The sequence below is a fragment of the Brachionichthys hirsutus genome, chromosome 15 (genome assembly GCF_040956055.1).
Source record: "Brachionichthys hirsutus isolate HB-005 chromosome 15, CSIRO-AGI_Bhir_v1, whole genome shotgun sequence".
In the NCBI taxonomy this organism is placed as follows: Eukaryota; Metazoa; Chordata; class Actinopteri; order Lophiiformes; family Brachionichthyidae; genus Brachionichthys; species Brachionichthys hirsutus.
In genome coordinates, this window is record NC_090911.1 from 3,203,639 (window position 1) to 3,216,565 (window position 12,927).

The 12,927-nt window shown below is 46.0% G+C and overlaps 3 protein-coding genes across 3 annotated transcripts; 2 read left to right on the plus strand and 1 right to left on the minus strand.

Moving 5' to 3' along the window:
* Positions 1 to 1,326: 1,326 nt before the first annotated feature.
* On the minus strand, positions 1,327 to 4,849 carry toe1 (target of EGR1, exonuclease). Its single transcript, XM_068749112.1, has 8 exons — positions 4,537 to 4,849; positions 4,129 to 4,169; positions 3,949 to 4,045; positions 3,631 to 3,789; positions 3,277 to 3,390; positions 2,712 to 2,860; positions 2,301 to 2,463; positions 1,327 to 2,170 (listed from the first exon to the last, which is right to left on the minus strand). The coding sequence occupies exons 1-8, from the start codon at positions 4,648 to 4,650 to the stop codon at positions 1,490 to 1,492; spliced, it is 1,518 nt and encodes a 505-aa protein (XP_068605213.1). The 5' UTR covers positions 4,651 to 4,849; the 3' UTR covers positions 1,327 to 1,489.
* Positions 4,850 to 5,373: 524 nt separating this feature from the next.
* Positions 5,374 to 6,744, plus strand: si:ch73-382f3.1 (uncharacterized protein LOC100151273 homolog). Its single transcript, XM_068748825.1, has 4 exons — positions 5,374 to 5,523; positions 5,832 to 5,991; positions 6,088 to 6,260; positions 6,361 to 6,744. Exons 1-4 carry the CDS (start codon positions 5,374 to 5,376, stop codon positions 6,742 to 6,744), a joined length of 867 nt encoding a protein of 288 aa, XP_068604926.1.
* A 4,360-nt stretch (positions 6,745 to 11,104) lies between these two features.
* On the plus strand, positions 11,105 to 12,623 carry selenop2 (selenoprotein P2). The gene is made up of 5 exons (XM_068748826.1): positions 11,105 to 11,331; positions 11,424 to 11,636; positions 11,859 to 11,967; positions 12,315 to 12,334; positions 12,386 to 12,623. The coding sequence occupies exons 1-5, from the start codon at positions 11,105 to 11,107 to the stop codon at positions 12,621 to 12,623; spliced, it is 807 nt and encodes a 268-aa protein (XP_068604927.1).
* Positions 12,624 to 12,927: the final 304 nt, after the last annotated feature.

The window sequence follows — 12,927 nt, forward strand, 5'->3', positions numbered from 1 at the left end:
GTGTGGTGTAGGATTTGACAGCTACACACCTCACTTGTACGAGTTAAAGATAAATACCCCCCCCCCCCCCCCCCCCCGCTGGACATGCCCGTGTGGAAAGTTGTTTTTTGTTATGTAAATGCAGCTTAACCACAGTATAACGTTGCACCAACAGTTCTATTTAAAATACATACATTTACATTATTTGCCCACTAAATCGATTTTGGGAATGTTCTATAATTGAGTATTTTAAATTCTTGGCTTTAGCGTAAACATTAACTTGTTTTATTTCCACAAGCACACATTTGTAAAATCTGTCCCTTTTAATGTTTTTTCTGCCTATTTTCGAGCGATGGATTTTAAGGATGCCCTTTTTAGAGATATTCTGCTGCAGGGATTGAATCTGCCGTGAAGCGTCTCACTCTGTCCTTGTTTTGTGGGACATTTTTGTTGTGGTTGACCCGTGACTCAAGCCGGCACGACTGCTGCAATAAAAGGAGGCTTTTGGGAGAACACTTTTTTTCGTGTTTGGAAATGTAACAAAGTAGGGAATTCACAATATGAAGAGATGACTTGCTGCTTTGATTTAGGAATGTGCTGCACATATCCATCTCATTAAAGTGGATCTCACAAACTGTATCCGTTATGAATAAAAGAAAAAGACAAATGATCAGGGCAGCTAAGTGCTGCAAGAATGCGGCCGTGTGTATGGGGAATAGATCATGAGGCCCAATTCTGAATCTTCTGCTTGAGAGACATTAAAGTTTACCAGCAACTTATTCTGCTGAGCGAAAGATGGCCATTAAAATTAAAAACAAAGATGAACACCTTTTCCGCTGCCTCTGGGAATAATGAGGCCAGAAGGGGTGTGGTGGCTATGGTGAAACATACAACTGTACTGATCAATAAAGCCTGGGATCAGGGTGGCTTGTCTTTGATGTGAGTCTTGATACTTAAACTTGAATCTCTCCTGTCATTCTGGTTCCGTTCGGTAATAGATATTTTATGGATGCCAGTGTCGAAACCTTTTGACATGACGTGTGCGAGCGGCTTGGCTTACATTAACAGAAAGATGGAATATTTCACCCACATTATTGCCGTTTAATGTGGGTGGGATGTTGGTATTTAGCAATTTTTAAGTTTTAGTAATGTATTTGACGCATGTTTATAACGTATTTAATCTTAATGGTTTGACATAAAACCGCAGTGAAACGTCACATGGTGAGGCAGACGGTAGCTCTGCCTCAAGACAAATCCATTTCACTCTAATAATAGACCATGTGTTAAATATCATTCTGCTAAATAACGGCCGAAGAAAGACAAACAAATGATTAACAAGCATCCGTTTATTGGTTCCTTCAGAACCCGGCGAAGGCGGCGCCTCTGGAGCGCAGCTCATCAACGCCGTCAGGCTGTCGGTGAACGATCCGGAAATAAGAAACCGACACGTGGGAGCGTGAGAAACAAACTTTAGCAGAAGTATACTAAATAGTTGCTGCAATGCTTCAGTCTAGAGCAAACTGGTGGCGACTAGCACGCTACTCCCCCCCCCCCCCCACACCATCTCCATCTTCTGCACATGGGCCTTGGACGATTTGGAGAAGGTGCTTTTGACCACGTTGAGAGGAACCGCCTTCCCACTGAGGTAGATCTTATTGAGACACGCGGGAAGCAACGACCGCTGCTCCTCCTCAAGCGTGCACGAGTAAGCGAAGATGTATCCCGTCATGAAGGCGTCGAACCCAGCGCGGTGCGTTCCTGTGTCTGTTTTCTTCTGGTGGTCAGCCTTGAACGGAGGCTCAGTAATGTGGGCGGGGCCTCGGTTTTCTGCGCCGGTTCTCGTCTTTGGAACGCCGGCTTTGGTGGAGGACGCATCATCTTCACCTACTTCCATCCCCTTACTGTCTCCTTGACTTTGTCGGACATTCCCATCACTGTCCACTGGAAGCTGACTTTGTAGACATGGATCAGTCCTTTCCTGGGTATCTGGTGCATCCATTGGATCCACATCTATATGGGGCAATTTGTTTTTGGGGGCCCCATCAGAAGTGGAAGAGTCCTCTGTCGTCTTGCCCCGAGCTCTCTTTTTCTTTCTCTCTCTTTTACCCGTGCCTTTTTCATCCTGGAGCACAATCAGGTCAGTGTCATGGGACAGTGGACACTCGGCGCCATTAGGACACCATCCAAAAGCCTGTCAGACAAAACGTGCACAAGCAGAAAGACACAGTTTGGCTCCTCTGTTCTAATAGAAAACCACAACCCACCTTTCATTAGGCGACTGAATCCACTGGGTCAAAAGCTAATGAATACTTTTTACTCACAGAGAAGCGCTGGCAGATTTCAGTCTGTCCCCCAAGAGAAGTCACGGCGGGACACAATCTGTAGTCCACATAGCTGGACATGTGACCAGCATATTGGCAGAACTCTACATGGAGGTGAGGCCCCGTCCCTGCTGTCGTCGCACGGCGACCGCTGTCCAGCTTACTGGAGGGACGATGGACAAGGTGAATAATTAATAACAGCGATACAAAACAGAAGTCCACAATGGGGTGTCCTGTTACTGGAAAGGACACACAGCAAAAAAGCACGTCGCACTATTTACTGCATTCTCGTTCCATTTGTGAAGCCGCCAGGGTTCTATAACAAGGATGAAATAGTCCAGAGGCGCTGCTGCTCATTCTAACATCACGTCCACCGTTTATTTCTAGTCTATTTTACGAACCACCTCTCACCATTTCTTATAGGCGTACTCCAGATAGGACGCCGTGAGACGGAGTTCAAACTCAGTGATGTATTTGGTGTCGTAGATTCCAGCAGGAAACATCTCCGACAGGGCTGCCGTGAAGGTGGCCAAGCGGTCAGGCAGTTGTGCATAAAAGCACTGTCGGAAACACAAAATCACTTCCATTCAGAAACACGGGCACGAGAGAAGCCAAGCTAAATGAATTCCTTCTGTTCAGAGGCGTCTTGAAGGCGTGCACAAACTCTTCATGCGCTCCAACAGCCCCACAGAAAATCACGTCAAGATCTGTTCACAACTTTTTCGAGATATCTTGCAAGTAAACAAAGAGACAAACCTCCTCAAAACCGTGCGGGCAGAAATAATCAATCTCCAAATCATGTTTTCATCTCATAAATTCCCCCCACTAATTTGGTGTTCCCTTTTGGATCAACGACCTGCCGCAGCTTCAAGCGAACGAAGGCTTTCACAATTTCTCAGCATGTGAAATCAGCGAGGTGCGACTGACATCACAAGCGGAAGCAGAATGAACAGCCGACCTCACGGCGCCGGCTCACCTGGTACAGGAACACCATGTCGATGAGGCCATTGTGGAGCACCAGGGGTTTCTTAGCACGCAGCAGTTCAGTGAATAAGACCCGGATGTGGACTCCTCGGTCATCGGATCCGCCCTAACAAAGCAGGCAGAGACACAAGAGGATAAAACCACGGAAGGGAAATAAACCGTTTTCTATTCTATAATAAATTGTTTCATTTATTATATATTGGATATTGATCCCAGCCTCTTGGAAGTAAAGTTGAATAGTGAGGCTTTTACAAGGAGGTAAAATACATAGAATAAAGAGGCTAACCGAGCGGCAGCATAAAGTAGAACAGAGAACAGAATGAATCTAGAACAAAGATCACAACACCTTATTATTGCCCTTGCAGTAAGGGATCCCTTGAGCATACTGCTTGTTAAAATCAAATCCGTGCTGCACCAGGAACTGGACTGACTGGGGCTCTATCACATACTCCTCTGAACACAGCAGGGTGAGGTTATACACCTGGACCATGTATGTGTCTGCAGCCTGGGGGAAGAGGGGAAGGAGAAAAAAAGAGGACATACTTACACAGCACTGCTGTCTGATCGACACACCTTAACTAGTGTATGTGTATTACACGTAAAGCATCTCACAAAAGGTGCCCACTGGTTTTATATCACTAGAGAAGACACTGGTTTACTGCACCTTATGGTCCAGTTTCTTGTAACAGGCGATTCCCAGTGAGAGAATGGAGCGGGACCAAGCTGCATGGCAAACGGCTTTATATCGGTCCTCTATGGATCTGAAAGATGATAATATGCAACCACACATAAGTACCGATGGCAGGACACCGACCCTGAACGTAGGAAGACGGCTGATGCTCACTCTGCCAGCAGCCGCTTCCGGTTCCCCAGGCCACTCAGCTCCTGTAAAACTCACAGGTCAGTGTATGAAGGATTATAGCATAATGAAAATAGAAAAGCTCAGTCCCCTCATCATTAGATTTACACCGTCCACATGGTGATCTGGATCATCACCATTATAAGTTGTTCTTGGTATCTTTATACACCAGCAGTGAAAAGCCAAAGTGAATTAGAGTCCATTATAAGTAAATATATGTTTTTTTTGTATCCAGGCAGGTCACTCTCAAAATTTAATGGAATCCAAGTTAGACCAAGACTCATCTTCAGATTCGTTTCCATCATTTTAACAGACACACGCTGTGAAAAACAGAACCTCCTTGGCGGTAATTAGATGAAATAAAAAGTGCGCGTGCACGTCAGTCGTACTTACCGTGTCTAGTGCAACAAATGAAGACGACTTGATAGCCAGTACCATGGCAGCCCAAAGGTCTTTGAAATTATCGTTTTGCACATCAATGACTGGAACTACCAGGCAAGATGCCATGTTTTCCCTCAATTCACGTATAGACGAAACAAACTTATTGGCGCCTGAAATCTTTCCCGACCGAATATCAGCTATCTTAGCGAACGTTCATTATTATTGCTCCCATAAACCACCTTTATGCATTCAGTGACTATGATACAATTTATTAACAAATACTATTTGAGTCCACAGCTCACAGCGCCTTCCTGTCATGTAAACATGCTGTGTTTCTTGGGTCCTGCAGCAAAAGACCGATTGTTCGTCTGACTATTGCCTGAACAAAAATAAAAATATTTTTGCAGCAAATTGCTTCAAAATATTTTACAATCGACGAATATAGACTATTTGTTCATTTCGGTCCTATATAATTTTTATGTTTCTTCGCCGTCTGACAGTTAAAGTCGACATTTTTATGCAGGCGTTTAGATAGACACCTTTACGCAATACGTCACGAAACCCAAATAGCAACACGACGTGCGCCATTTTGGCTCAAAGAAAGTCAGAAACATTTTATCTCTGATTAAGTATTTGTAAAAGTATTTAAAAGATATATGTTTAAAGTTTGTAGGTCATCATTCTGGCTTTCTACGAGGCAACGCTTAATGTTAGTGTTACATTTTTGTTATTTTTAAAACCGCTTTAATAAATAATGATTAAAATCCTCTACTAAGCTTCATTGGCAGTCAAGCTATCTTGACATTTGCTACGGTTAAATTAGCTTTGCCTTTGGTTCAAATCGCTGCGATGGGCGGCTGCTCCGCTCCGAACTGCTCCAACTCAACCAGCACCGGCAAACAGCTGTTCAGGTTCCCCAAAGACCCCGTCCGGAAGAAGAAATGGGTGATCAACTCTCGGAGGGACTTCGAGCCAACACCGCACTCCAGACTGTGTCAAGTAAGCAGCCAGCCCGCGTCTGCGTTCCGACTTCATTTACTAAAAGCAGCCAATCGGAGACAGCAGTCCCGAAGTAACCTCGCTATTAACGACATGTTTGTTTATTTGCTTGTTTCTATCTCTTTTTCTCAGTATTATCCTGAATGAAATGCGGGTTCAAAAATATAAACGTGTAACTTACATGTAATCGACAGCACATAAATAACGCAGCGAACAGCCCACACGGGAACAAGCCGGCTCTTGGTCCTTGCGTGTGGGTGTGACGTCATCATTAAGCGTGCCACTTCTTGTCTTTTGATTTCCCTCAGGATCATTTTGAGCAGAGTCAGTTTGAGGAGGTAGCGAGGTCTTCAGCTGGGGGGAAGAAGCTGAAGCCCAATGCCATCCCCACGCTGTTCAGTGCTGGGGGCCCCCCCTACCCTGCGGGCGCGGCTCCGTACGTCCCGCTGCCCACGAAGCCGGAACCCGGTACCAGACGTCGCTCCAGCTACTTTCCGATCGGTGGTTGAACTCTCGTCTGTTGAAGGTTCAGCCTCTGAGCGACACGGTGTTTTACATCCGCAGTGGAGAAGGAGCTGAACTTCGGGGACCACGGCTACGCCAGGCGCACCCCCCTCCCTGGCTTGGGCGAGGACACAGACGGGGCCGATTCGGACCATGGGCCCTGCTCGCATTGTCAACTCCTCAGGAAACGGCTGGAGGAGGAGCTGCAGCACACGGCGCGGCTACAGAAGGAGGTGGGAGCAATCTAGATGCAGGCAGCTGCCATTTCCAGCATTCACACGGTGTGAACGCTCCCCAGCGGATCCTGTAAACGCTCTTCTTCTGCTCCGTCAGGCAGAGGAGATGAAGAAGCGTCTGTATCGGCTCGACCGGATCGAGAGGGGTCTCCAGAACTTCCTGTACGAGGACCAGATCCGTGCCCTGTCCCTCACCAAACGCTCCCGCCGTGCCGTCTGGTCTCCAGAGACCATCCTGAAGGCGCAGAAGATCCGCTCTGGCGTTGGCACAAAGGGCTACGAGTTCTTGAGGGAGCTGGGATACCCTTTGCCGTCTTACCGGACTCTGTGTAACCGCTTGGAGACTAAGATCACGGTGACGACCGACATGAGCTGTGAGATGCTGGCGGAGCTGGGCCTGGGGCTCATGGCGCCTTGCGGCAGTCCCGCAGAGGGCGTCGGGGACAACGGAGAGGACGAGCTGATGGCTGTTTTGTCCTGATTGTGGCAAGAAGGCTGCAGACTCTGCTGTGTCGTGGGACAAGGAGGTGCTTCCCGTGTGGAGGACGATGCGCCGCAGCACGCGGTCCCACCGGAGGACATGTTGCAGGCGTTTGCACAAAGCCCGTTGAATTTCCTGCTTGTGGCGGCGGATGATTTTGTTCACGTAGCAGGAGGGCCGGCGAGCTCACATCCTGGCTCTTCTGACGACCACAGAGTCCATATCTCGGCCATAATCAGGTTCCTGAATGTTTTCCGTGTGTCCGCGATGCGCTGGCGACACGTCTGAGGTGTGCCCAACCGCTCGCCCATAGCTGGACCGACTCCAGCAACGAGCCATAAATCAATCAATCAATGGATGATGTTTACTGTGTGTGTGTGTGTGTGTGGCGCAGGAATAAAAGTGACTGAAAATGTGCATTAAATGTTTGTGTTTATCAGTTACTGTGAACCGATCCATCATCCTGTTTGTTCATTCGTTCAACATATTTTACAATCTGAAGCATTTTGCTGTTTCACCACATTCCTAAATCTTCTGTCGCATAAATTACGCCCAAATCAAATTTAAATAGTTTAACAGACGCTCAAAAGAACTGCCATTCTACTGATTATTGATAACCAGAGGTTGTTTTTAGTGGAGGTCATTGATAATAGGCGGGAAGGTGCTTCATTCAAGAGCGCTTCTATTTCCGTTCTCACATTGATATTAGACATGATCACATGCAAAGATTCAACAGGCAGGAAGAGTGTTCTAATCTCACTGGAAGATAGGCCAAGACCCATCTTCAGATTTGTGTTCATCAACATCTGCAGATACTGTGGAGACGTTTGCGTTTTGGCCGTGAGAGGATAGAACAGACGTAAGAACAGAAACATAGAACAAAAACAGAAATGCAACGACGAGTTGAAATCAAAAGATCTAAGACTTCTCATAAGAACACAGAAACTTATCCATCAATCAGTGCCACGTCCCACAGGAATTCAAGACGGCGCGGGTTATCCCTCTGTATAAAAAAGGAAACAAATTAGAACCTGGCAACTACCGCCCTGTTTCCATCCTTTGTTCCATCTCAAAGGTTATGGAGAGAATAATCCAGGAGCAAATCAACCGCTACCTCGCCGAGCATAGCCTGCTCTTTGAATTCCAATCAGGCTTCAGAACATCCCACTCCACTGACACGTGCCTCATATATCTGACCGACTACATTAAGCGTGAAGTAGACTCGGGCAAGTATTGCGGCATGGTTATGCTGGACCTCCAGAAGGCCTTTGACACGGTCAACCATTCAATCCTATTGAATAAACTAGGGGCGATTGGTTTTGATAGCACATCAACAAACTGGATGAAATCGTACCTTGAGGGACGAGAACAAATGGTAGACATAAACGGAACCTTGTCCTCGTCCCTCCCGGTAAGCTGCGGGGTTCCTCAAGGCAGCATTCTAGGACCGTTACTGTTCCTCCTATACATTAACGACATGAATGCTGCCTGTAACTGCAAATTGTTCCTGTTTGCTGATGACTCAGCACTCCTGATTTCGGGAGAGGACAAAGTGCAGGTTGAGGAGGCTCTCAGCTCTGAGCTCACCAGAATCCGTACTTGGCTTACCGATAACAAACTGTCACTACATCTTGGTAAAACCGAATCGATTCTTTTTGGGTCTAAACACTCTCTACGTGAGATAAATGTTAATGATTTCAAGGTCACAGTCGATAATACAGTCATCTCCAGCAAAGAAGAGATTACCTATTTGGGCTGTGTTCTTGACAAATACCTGTCTGGCGATAGTATGGCAACTAAGGTGATCAAAAAAGTCAATCAGAGAACAAGATTTTTGGGCAGAATGTCTGCTTTTGTCAACAAAAGTGCTCTCCGGACGCTTGCTGCAGCCCTCGTTCAGCCCCTCTTTGACTATGCTAGCACCTCCTGGTATTCAAACATCAAAATGTCCCTGAAAACCAGGCTCCAAACCTCCCAAAACAAACTGATTCGGCTACTCCTCAATCTGGGGCCCATGACCCACCTTCTTCCTGGACATTTTGCTAGCCTAAAATGGCTCAGGGTAGAAGACAGGGTTAAACAACTCAAAATGGGATTGGCATTTAAAATAGTCAATGCAGCTCTGCCCTCAGTCCCCTCAATCCCTGCATACCTGACGGAACACCTCCACAGATTTAGTGACACCCACAGCCACAACACTAGAGGGAGCTCAAACAACAACCTGATTACCCCCTCCTATAGGACTAACATGGGTAAATCATCTTTCTACAATACGGCCACCCAAGGGTGGAACGAATTGACTCCCGCCCTCAAAACATGCACCTCTTTGGCCTCCTTCAAAAAGGCCCTAAAAATACACCTTTTAGGGGGACAGAAACGGAGATAGTCATCACGACTCTCTCCGGGTCAAACCCCCCCTCCTTTTTTTTTTTTTTTTTTTTTGTCCACCTATGTTGCACGTATTAATTGCTTTAGTAATTTATTGTAATTTATGTAAGTTATTTATTGTCATTTCGCATCAGTGGTGTAATTTATTTTAGATTAATTGTTAGTTTGCACTGGCGGTGTAATAACATTTTATTTTTGTCTTTCTAATGTTACGTTGCATCAATTGCGTAATTTAATATTGGTTTTATTTTTATTTGTATTGTTATTTGTGGATGATTTATGTACGAAGGACTTTCAACGGAAACAAGCCCGCAAGGGCTTTTTTGAAATGCTCCTCTTAGACAGGATGTTTGACGTTATTTGTACTGTAATACATGCTACTGTGTGACTGTACTTGTACTCTAACATTCTATCTAATAAATATATTCATCATCATCAGAAGGCCTGTTTCTCTCAAATGTTGTTCACCAACTTGTTTAAATCTGTGTTAGTGAGCGCTTGTGAGTTAGCGTTCAGCGCCGCAGTGGCTCTGCCCAATCAGGTGATGTGCACAGCTTCTGTCCCGCCCACAGTGGACTTTGAGCAAATCACATGCAGAGATTAGATGCTTGTTTTTCAGTTCCTTCTGTGAGACAACATTTTCATAAAAAGATCAATCAATAAGACGAGGTTGAAACGCCTGATCGGTTTCATCCAGCTTCACAGAACAGCTTAACTTTACAGTTCCTTTGACCAGCAGGACAACTCTGTTGTTTTGTCCTCTTGATAGTCATCGATTTTTGAAAGTGCAGCCAAGTCTTTGTTTGTTGCAGGATGGCATTCACCTCTACACAGTCAACCCCCCCCCCCAGCGGAGTAAGTAGTGCACGAGAGGTCACGAGATCAATATGTCCTTTGATGTTCCGATCAAACTTTAATTCTGCTCATCAACAATGTCTAGATGTTAAAATTATAAAAGAAAAGGAACATGAAATGGACGGATGAAAGGGAAATGTGCTCTCTCTCTCTCTCTCTGTTTGGTTTGGGGGATGTGCTGAGTCAAGCCCCCCCCCCCCCCCACAGGCTTTAAAAACCCGAGAGGATGAATGTGTCTTCGTGTGGATCACGGGACGGAGACGGGCCAGAGGTACGGCTTTCTTTTTGGGCTTTCAAAATGATGTGATTGTGACCGATTGATAGTTGAAATGTTGAAACCAATGATGATAAAATTAAATGTATGACTAATATTAAATCATTATGGGTTTTTTAGGGCCTTAATGTAATCTGAAATTAGTACGGTCCCGTGATTTATGAGACAATCTAGCCTTTCTGTTGGTTTCCAGAGATTAACATTTATCTAATAAATTTATACAAAGTAATTTAGTGCTGAGTGCTTAAAAGTTATATTTAAAAATATCTCTGCTGGTCTCTCTTTGTTCTCTGCCTACTAGCCGGGTTTTCCATCCCCCCCCCCCCCCCCCGCCCCCGCATTCTTCTACTTGCTGGCCCAGTCTATCCCATAATAAACTGTTCACAAATGTAATGAGAGACACAATGAGGTTTTGCTCTGCTCATTATTGGGGGCTCTTGATCGGCCATTTGGTTCAGGGAAGGGGCCAAATGACTGAAACGAGGTAGTTCTGCAACGTTGTCCTGAACATCTGAGGAACACGGGGGCTCGTTTCCTAATGCTCAAAGCAACCCCGGAAGGAAATGACTCCAGAAAGCTCCTACGGAATAATCAAAGTCTGCAGAAGCAAAGACATTACTGACAATTTCAAGTTGATATCCAATTGATATTGTCTAAGCAGGTAAAATGGAGAGGCTGCAGTAAAGATTTCATCCTGACAGAGTTTTTATTTTTGGATGAACTGTTGTTTAGATCCTTTGTGCATGTTTCGAGCTCTGGCCACTGCGGATCTGTGCTAAGAGGCTTCGTGCATCAAAGGATGACGACGTGTTTTCACTTGCCAGCTAGATTCTGGGAGGCAGGATGCACTCGCTCTCCTTGCTGTGGCTGTCTGGGGCTCTGTCTGGCCTGCTGTGGGCCTCGCATGTCAGCCTGATAGTGGAGGGGGGCACCGATGCCTCCAGGATCTGCAAACCTGCCCCCTACTGGCACATAAATGGACGTGCACCCACGCAAGAGCTGCTGGGAAAAGTGGTGGTCGTGGCGCTCCTGAAGGCCAGCTGACAGTTCTGTCTCACTCAGGCCTCCAAGTAAGAAAGCAGAGCTGAGGGAACAACATGGTGGTGTGTACCGGTATATATATAATATAGTAGATCCTCACCCCTCTCTGTCTGTCCCGCAGCATCGGACGCCTGCGTGCGAAGCTGAACCGCAGCAACCTGACGGAAGTGTCTTTCATGATAGTGAATGAGCAGCAGCCTCAGTCCAGAGCCATGTACTGGGAGCTGAAGAGACGCACGCCCGCTGGTGTCCCCGTCTACCAGCAGTCACCCTTACAGGATGACGTGTGGGAGACTCTGGACGGGGACAAAGATGACTTTCTCATCTATGATAGGCAAGATGTGCACTTATTAAGTCTAGATTCTTCTCTGGTGGATTTTGGCCTCTCGATGAGACTGAAGGACAAAACTAAGTTTTACAATATCATCAAGCATTTGATCTAAAATGAATTGTATTTAGAATAACTATGATAACCCATTAGCATCGAATGTCTTTGTGCATCGCTGTTGAAATATGGAAAGAGGCGATAATAATATTGCGATGTCTTGTTTTCCAGATGTGGCCTGCTCACCTTCCATGTCGTGCTGCCTTACAGTTTCCTGCATTACCCCTACATAGAGGCAGCAATCAGAGCCACGTCTTATAGAAACATCTGCAATTGTACTGTGAGTTACTACAAAACACACACATGCGAATAATGGTCTCTCTCTCATGGTGAAAACAAATGAACCCCAAGTTTTACACACTGTACGTCAGAATCAAGCAGAACTAAACTGGCGCTCAGCAGAGCACGCCTTCACCGAGGCCGAACAATCCGACACACACCTGTCCAGCAGGACGTCCCATGAATCAGATCCACATACGCTGCCTCGCAATATAATATAAAGACAATGCCAGACAAAAATAAACACATTGTGATCCCAGCAGAGCCAGAGTGTTGTATAATGTGTAAACAGCGATCTAAAGACGTTATGGGTTGATGTTGTTTTTAGTTTGTTCTGCTGCCCTCTAGTGGCCAGAGGAATGTAATTAAACTAGCAACCACAAAAGCAGAATTTCAAGTTCATTTTGTATTTCCCAGACTAATTCAACCACAACAAGCAGCAGCATGAAGAATGAAACAGCACAGACCGCTGTCAGTGAGATGACTACAGTACCCACAATTCAGTTGGACATTCAGAAAGCAGATGAAGATACAGCCTCTGCAGGATCAACTCGTCACCACAGCAATCACCATTCTCATCATCCTCATTCTCATCATCATGATCAGCACAAACCGGGCAACAGCAGTCCCCGTTTTGGGACCGACACGGTTAACTAGGAGGGAGACTACCTGGTGTTTTTCTGTGTCTAGTTTAGTTCAGTTGGTCTCGGATCCGTTTTTGATTGACTTTTGTGACGTGTTTTTAGCTTGGCAGGACAAACAACGACTCTCTGAGCGGTCTCATCTGTTTCTGCAGTAATCACCTCGTGTTTTCTCTGTTAGCATCTCCACAGCTCTCTCGTCTGCGTCGGGGGAGCAGCCAGTCCAACGCTGTCTTCTCCCATTAATGAAGCCTTCAGCATAAACCCTGCCTGCAGGAGGCTATAGACGGATGCATGTGGAGAGATCGGATGTTTGATGG

Bases quoted from the DNA above. Each gene is read 5' to 3' on its own strand.
- toe1 (XM_068749112.1), bottom strand. From the start codon at position 4,650: ATGGCATCTTGCCTGGTAGTTCCAGTCATTGATGTGCAAAACGATAAT. The intron at 3,391-3,630 runs GTGTTGTGATCT...CTGCTTTGTTAG, and splicing joins ACTGCAAGGGCAATAATAAG to GGCGGATCCGATGACCGAGG. The intron at 2,464-2,711 runs GTGAGAGGTGGT...TCGTCCCTCCAG, and splicing joins GAGTACGCCTATAAGAAATG to TAAGCTGGACAGCGGTCGCC.
- si:ch73-382f3.1 (XM_068748825.1), top strand. From the start codon at position 5,374: ATGGGCGGCTGCTCCGCTCCGAACTGCTCCAACTCAACCAGCACCGGC. The intron at 5,524-5,831 runs GTAAGCAGCCAG...GATTTCCCTCAG, and splicing joins CGCACTCCAGACTGTGTCAA to GATCATTTTGAGCAGAGTCA. The intron at 5,992-6,087 runs GTACCAGACGTC...TTACATCCGCAG, and splicing joins GCCCACGAAGCCGGAACCCG to TGGAGAAGGAGCTGAACTTC.